Raw genomic sequence first — 7,332 nt, forward strand, 5'->3', positions numbered from 1 at the left:
TGTACAAAGCAGAACACTAGTAAATACAAAGAAGCAAACTAGAAGCACTGGCTTTAGTTAAGGGCTTTTGCTATACATATAGTGGAGGAGACAGAACATACACAAAGTAGACTGGGGTCAGACTATAGAAAATCTTGAATACCAAACTGAGCGCTAAGACTTTATCCTGTTTTTGATGGAAAGCCATTGGAGTAACAGGATGAAAAGAATGTTTTAGGAAAATTAACCTGGCAACCAAAGGGGGGAAATTGAAAGCAGAGAAGAATAGCAGGAAAAGTAAGGAAGAGATGAAGCTTTTAAAAAATAGGAACATTTGCAACAGTCCTGTGAGAGTTATTGATATTTCAAAGTTACTAGTTAATGTTCAAAAGGTTTATGTTTGCTTTGTTTGCTTGATCTAAGGTGAAGCAGAAAAGAAAAAAAGGTGGTTTTGGTCATTTTGATGAATTTTAGAAGTTCATGCAAAGAAAGAAGGTTTACCAGAAAATTCTGAGGAGAAGAGGGGTTTGGGGAGTCATCTTTTCATGCGACACCACTGAAACCAAGAGGAGAGGGAATCAAAAGCAGTAAGAGTTTCATGATTTTTAACATGGAAGAGAAAGTGTAGTTTTGTAGTGAGAGTAGGAAAATTGCACGGCAATTAGTGATACTTCTGAAATTGATAGTAAAGGACAGCTAAATACTTTAAAATTTCTCTATCCCCTATTTAAAAAAAAATCCTAATGATAAAATTTGTTATATAAATGCATGTTTAGGTGAGGACCAAACTGAACATATCAAATTTAGAGCATGATCAATTTCACGGCCTTAATTCTATCAACTATTCCTTCCACAATGCAACTATTCCTTCTACTTTTCAGATGCTGCACAAATAATATCCTTAATTCACATATGCATTTATTAATTTTTAACCCATAAAGCTTCCTTCTTAAAATAGAAAAACGTTTTCATTGCCTATGTAACCTCCTTTCTATATCAGCCTCCTAGAAAAGTTACCTACCAATCTAATAAATACTGTGGCAACACTTCGCATTGAGATTAAAAATATGAGTAAGGCAAATTCTCATATCCACTTTCTTTATATTAATGTTCATCACTGCTTTTTTAAAAAATATTTTATTTTTTATTTTTCCTTCTTCTCCCCAAAGCCCCCCAGTACATAGTTGCGTATTTTAGTTGTGGGTCCTTCTAGTTGTGGCACGAGGGATACAGCCTCAGCACGGCATAATGAGCAGTGCCATGTCTGCGCCCAGGATCCGAACCAGTGTAACCCTGGACCGCCAAAGGGGAGCACTCGAACTTAACCACTCGGCCACAGGGCCGGCCCCTAAACGCCAATTAAAAACAGATGAACTCAGGGGCTGGCCCCGTGGCCGAGTGGTTGGGTTCGCGAGCTCCGCTGCAGACGGCCCAGTGTTTCGTTGGTTCGAGTCCTGGGCGCGGACATGGCACTGCTCATCGAGCCACGCTGGCGTAGCGTCCCACATGCCACAACTGGAGGGACCCACAGCAAAGAATGTACAGCTATGTACCGGGGGGCTTTGGGGAGAAAAAGGAAAAAAATAAAATCTTTAAAAAAAAAAAAAAAACAGATGAACTCAAACTTGCAATATTTGATTACTATGTTATAATTTCCAAAATCAGACATACTCGATATAAATTATACATGCTAATCCATAATCTGTTTCATATTTTATCAAATGTTCTGATTCAGAAGCAATGTTTACTTACCTATTATAAAATCTATCTCTGCCATAATTTAATAATCTTATCTCACAGGTTTATAGAAAATGAAACCATAAAGGTATAGACAATGAACAAATAAAGAATTTACTTATTTCGCTCACAACACTTCATCTAATCAAAATATCATCTGCAGTGCTCCCTAAAGCACAAAAAAAGTTCTGTCACACCAATATATTTAGTTAGAATAAAATATTTGCAAACTTTTGTATCAGGCTGCTTGGCAAGAAACTGTTTAAAATAGCAAAAAAGTGGAAATAATCTAATTCTTCAATGACAAGAGACTAGCTGAATAAAACACAATATTACCCTCAAATGATCATCACTTATATTTACTAACCTGGAAAGTCAGCCATGAAAATAGCAGATTACATATAAAGAGTAGTATGATCTCTTTTTGTGATGCTCACAGAGAAAAAGTCTAAAAGGATAGATAACCAGATGTTAACCATGAGATTTCTAAGCGCTGGGATTACAGGTGTTGTTTATTTTTCTGTTTACTTTTCAGTATTCCTTGAAACTTTCCCAAGTAAAACGGCATCTGCCTGAATTAATTTCTATGATTCCAACTAACAAACTCCAAAATCTTCCTTGCAAAAAAAGCCCAAGAAATATCCAAAAATACCCTGGCATAGAGCAAGAGGGAAAGTATTAGCAACAACATAACTAGAATTCTTTGTGAGCAAGGCACCCTAGAGGGCTCCAGGACTGACAGGATACCTTTAAAGCAGGCTACAGTGCAGGGTTTGAAATCACAAGACCTAGGTTTAAGTTCCTGCCACTTTTATTTGCATGACCTTGGACAAGTCACTTACCCTTTTTGGGCTCACTTTATGGATAAAAGGAAGATATTACCTGCCTTTTCTACCTCAAAGAACTGCTGGAAAGATCAAATAAGATAATGTGATACATTATGAACTGTAAAGTACCATATAAGTAAGATATTATTCAAATATTAAAAAAAAAATAGTGCTTAATGCCAGAGCAGAATACTTCAGAAAACACTTCAATCAATTCTATGAAGTAATGAACCAGTTTTGTTTGTTTTAAAACGCTACATTCATCATAAACACTGAGTTTTTCAGAAACTTAGATATTACTTCCCAGTTCCCCTACAACCATGAGCCATTTTATTTTCTGATCCCTAGTTACCAGCAAGAAAGGGTACAAATTACACTGAACTCAAAAGTCTCAGCAAGAACCCGGGAGCAGCATATTGACGGAGTTCACCAGGAGAAACCCGAGGTTAATCAGCTGTGGACTCACCACTAAGCACTACTGCAATCAACTGGGATTACAGGAGACTCTTTGAAGAGAAAGACAATACAAACACCCAAGAGAAAACGGCGGAGGAAAAGGCGGCATTTCAAAACAATTATATGAAATGCTTAAAAACGAAGTACTCTATAAATTGTTTTAAACACTGTTGATAAAAATGGTGACTTAAAACACAAGCCATCTAAATGTGGCACTTGAAAAAACCAAGTTATGGAGATTCGAATCAAATTCATAAATAAATTGTCAGATTTACTTGCTTCTATCTGAAATAAAAGCAGACAACTACACCACAAAGATCAAAATTAAGTGGCTATTTCTTGAAAAAAAGAGGCAGAATAGGACAATTTACTGACATGCTTATAGATACTTTTAAAACTATACTTTTAAATGGTTTCTCTTCCCATGGAAATCCATTATTTACTTCACTAAAATGAAGAACTACTTCCTTCCCACTCTTCCTCCTATGAGTTAAAGTGGCAATATAACTTGCTTTGAGTTTTAATGCAAAAAACATTTGCTTTAAAAAGTACTTTAAGAGGAGCTACATGAAGCTGTCAGATTATTAACTTCCAAGATCATCTGGCCATCCTGCTTTTAAATTCCTAAAGATAACAAAAAGCTGGCCCTCTATATTCTTCCAAATGTCATTTATGGGTATTCCCTTAATGAAAAATTAAACCTTTCCTAAACAGATGTGTGCAGAGAACTCTTTTTGATATGTATGACTCACAATCTAATTTTTATTGGCAGTATCTTTAAGTGTTGCAGCTTGCACTATTCCTACAGGGGATACAGATCTATCCATTTTTCCCATCTGATCTTTGCAGATTTGTCATAGATTTAAAAGGACTTACTAAAATGGGCCATGAGGAAAATAATTATGAATACAATCCACAGCAAAATGAAATGTGGGTTGTGAATGAAGGTAACAAAAAGTCACTATTTACTCAAAACCTCACAGTTGGAAACTCATTGCAAGTACTGTATTTTCACCTAAAATCTTGAAAAATCTGGGTTTATCTTAATTCTTATTCTGACTTTTCCTACATTATTAGGAATAAATGCTACTTACCTCCAAAAACCACAAACAAAAAACCATCAGAAAACATAATTTCCAAAAGGAGTATCTTCCAAAGCTTACTGCACAGAAAATTATATATATATATTCTCAAATAACTTAGGTTGGCCTTCCTAAGATCATCTCCCCCCTCCAAAAAAAAGAACAGCAAATCTAATCACAATCAAGTATTAACAAAACTTCAACACAGCTATCACCAGCTAAGCAATTTATCACAGCTCCTCATAGTATTGGGCACACACAATGACAAACCAGCATGTCAAAACAGTTAGTAGAATTTGAAAAAAATGTACAACAGGAAGGTAAAAGTAGAAAACAACTCCTCTGGAAAAACTCAAGTAGATTTTGGAAGAGAGCAAAAAAGGAGACCAATTTTAGAAAAATAATGTTTCTCCCAAGTGCTTAGCGTTTATCTGATACAGGCTCATTTTTGTAAAGAGAAACTTTACCTAACAAGACTCACACCAGGGACCTGATCTACCCCTAAAGGCACTTTCTTAAAATGAGAAAGAACAAAGGAGGAAATCTCCCAGCATGTGCTTTCCATACCAGTTTCTTTGGACAGCATCAAGAGTGACAACATAGCCAGCACAAGGTTTTCAGCTGTACTCTGTGGTCCATGTATAACAGAACTGATTAGCTATCATTCAAAAGGATGCCTAACAACATAAATATTAGAAGGCAAAGCTTACAGCAACATAGTGACTACATTTTAAGAATAAAACTATAGAAAACATTTATCTTAAAGTTGTGTACTTTTTTACTTCAGGAGTTAATTATCTCCAAACTCTAAAACTCTTGAGGCTTTTTCATTTCAGTCAATAGTTTGAAACTGGAAAAAAAAGAAGCAACCATCCTAAATGTGCTCTTCCTTTAATTAATTTGTAATTAGCCATAAATTTTAAAAGAACGACACTCAAAGCCAGTGCCTTAATATGCGAATTTTGGAATGTTAACACTGCAAAATTACTGGGGAAAACCATCTTTCAGCGATGCTTTCCACAGAAAAACTCTCCAGAAACAAACCTGACATTTGGTTATTCTAGAAGTTGTCGCTTCCTTATAACGGAGAAAAAAATTTTAACAATTTTTATTAATTATAAAAAGAGGACCCTCCTCCAAAGATTTACACCTGCATATCCCAATCTCCACTGTGACAGAGATGTCAGTTCTCTGGGTCAAGACATAACCAGCTGCTTGGATCACACACAGGAAGCCACGGAGAAGGGAATATCGCGTTCACAGCCTCGAAATAATACGCGTTAGTTAAAAACTGCTTGCTACTAAACCAAAATTATTCAAGCGGAGCCCCATTTGTCACAATCCAATCATAAGGGTTCCACCCCCCTCCCCTGCTTGTGTAGTGGTATATCTGCTTCGGTAAAGAAGCCATCATCAGGTAAAGAAGATTGGGGTGGGAGGAAAAGCGGGGAAAAGGGGGCACCCTTTCATCCAATTTCGCGAGGCGTGAGTAATTGGTACAGTTGAGAGGAACGGAGGAACGTTCTATTTATTGGGGGTTGAAGTAGGATGAGGGGAGAATTTCGTTCAAATCAACATGGCCAGCAAGATGTCCCTACAAACAAAAGGCAACGGGGGGATATAAACACGAACCATTCACCTTCATCAGCTATAGCATCGCCATCATGGTGTGTGCAGAGACCCCCAAAGGCTCCTCTCACCCTCCACGACAGCCAAAGGAAGAGAAGGAGAACAGGGGAGAGGTAGCTGCTGCCCACCACCCACCACGGCGTCCAAATACACACCCTTCCAGGGGGTTTCTCCCCCCGGTTACCCAGAATCAGAAAGAGTAACGTCCCGCCCAGGCAGACTCCCCCGCCACCCCTCCGCCGAACCCCAACGCCGGCCCGAGGCTCACTAAACTTTCCCAGAGCTTCTCCCCACATCCCCACGCCACCGCCCCGGGATCGCGCTGCGCACAAGCGGGGCACCCCAGGCGCCTCCTGACAGCGGGCAGCCGGGGAGAGCCGAGTCCGGGGCGGGGGCGGCAGCGAGCCGCGGAGGGGCGGGGCGGCCGGAGCCAAGTTCCCGGGGGTCTGAGCGGAGCGCCTGACAGGAGCCCGGGACCGCAGAGGAGGAAGAGGAAGCGGCGGCGGGGAGCTTTCCCAATCCCCCCGACACGAACACCCTGCCCCAGCCCCCGCTCCCCATGGGGGCGGGGAGGCTGCCTGGAAGGTGAGGAAGCCGGGCCCCCGGGACGGCCGCGGCCCCCACCTCCCGACTCGCGATCTCTACCCCCGCCACCCCCGCCAGAGGCGCCCACAACAATAACACGCCGGGGACGACCCGTCAGCGCCCCCGAGGCACCCGGGGCCCGCGGCCCGCCGCTGCCGGGCCCCCTCAGCTGGGGCCGGGCGCGCCGCTCCTCCCCACAACTCCAGGCCCGGATGGAGTCAGGCCCGAGCGGCCCCCCAGGGTCGGACCCATCCCCCCCGGCGCCAGCGGCGCCGTCTCCGCGGCCGAATATTAGAAGTGAATTCGAGCTGCGCTTTACCTTTAGTTCCGCACTGTCCGCCATCTTGCGTCTGTCAGCGCAAGCGCAGTGAACCTCGCCGGGGGCCGCCGCTAGACCCGCCCCTCTAGCCAGCCTGGCCCCGCCCCGGCCCGTCCCCTCTCGCCCCTCCGCCTCCTCGGCCCGCCCCCGGCCTCCGCCCCGTTCCGGGCGCTCGGAGCCCCGCCCCGGGCACGTACAGCTGCGAGACAGGCACGTACTATTTAAATAATGGCGCCAAGCGGGGAGATTTGACAGTTACTCCCCCCTAGGCCTCCCCGCCCCCCATCGTCGCCCGGCCAGCGCCTCCAGGGACCGGCCGGAGCGAGAGGGCTGCTGGCCTGAGCCCCGCCCCTCCGCGGCCTGCGGAACCCTTCTGCAAAGCTTGGATGCCTGCAGTCACAGGAACGATAATACCCCTTCCCCCAAGCAGCAAGTCCTTTTCGGCACCTGCTACCTGCGAGGCTACACGTGGGCTAAAAATAACAATCCATTACATTTAAGGATCACCTGACGAAGTGTTTCCAGGTCTCTTAGCTCAGATCCTCCTCATGACAACGCGGTGAGGTAGGCAGGGAAGAGACTCCTGTTCCCGTGGCGTATTTTCAGAAATAAAGCTCAGAGAGCAAAAGTGACTTGCCCAAACATGTACTTAACAGGGGTGGCCTACGACAAAATTCTGAAGGCTTTCATTCATTTACTTCTTTGTTTCAAGTAATTA

General features: G+C 43.0%; 1 protein-coding gene across 1 annotated transcript in view; it reads right to left on the reverse strand.

Annotated features, from left to right (window-relative positions):
* The window catches only part of PIAS1 (protein inhibitor of activated STAT 1), a 110,665-nt gene extending 103,919 nt beyond the window's left edge, over positions 1-6,746 (reverse strand). The window contains exon 1 of the mRNA XM_023654887.2: positions 6,615-6,746. Coding sequence (XP_023510655.1) covers positions 6,615-6,638 — 24 coding nt within the window. The 5' untranslated portion in view covers positions 6,639-6,746. The remainder of the gene's footprint in view (positions 1-6,614) is intronic.
* Between the last annotated feature and the right edge of the window lie 586 nt (positions 6,747-7,332).

Source organism: Equus caballus, chromosome 1 (genome assembly GCF_041296265.1).
Source record: "Equus caballus isolate H_3958 breed thoroughbred chromosome 1, TB-T2T, whole genome shotgun sequence".
Lineage (NCBI taxonomy): Eukaryota > Metazoa > Chordata > Mammalia > Perissodactyla > Equidae > Equus > Equus caballus.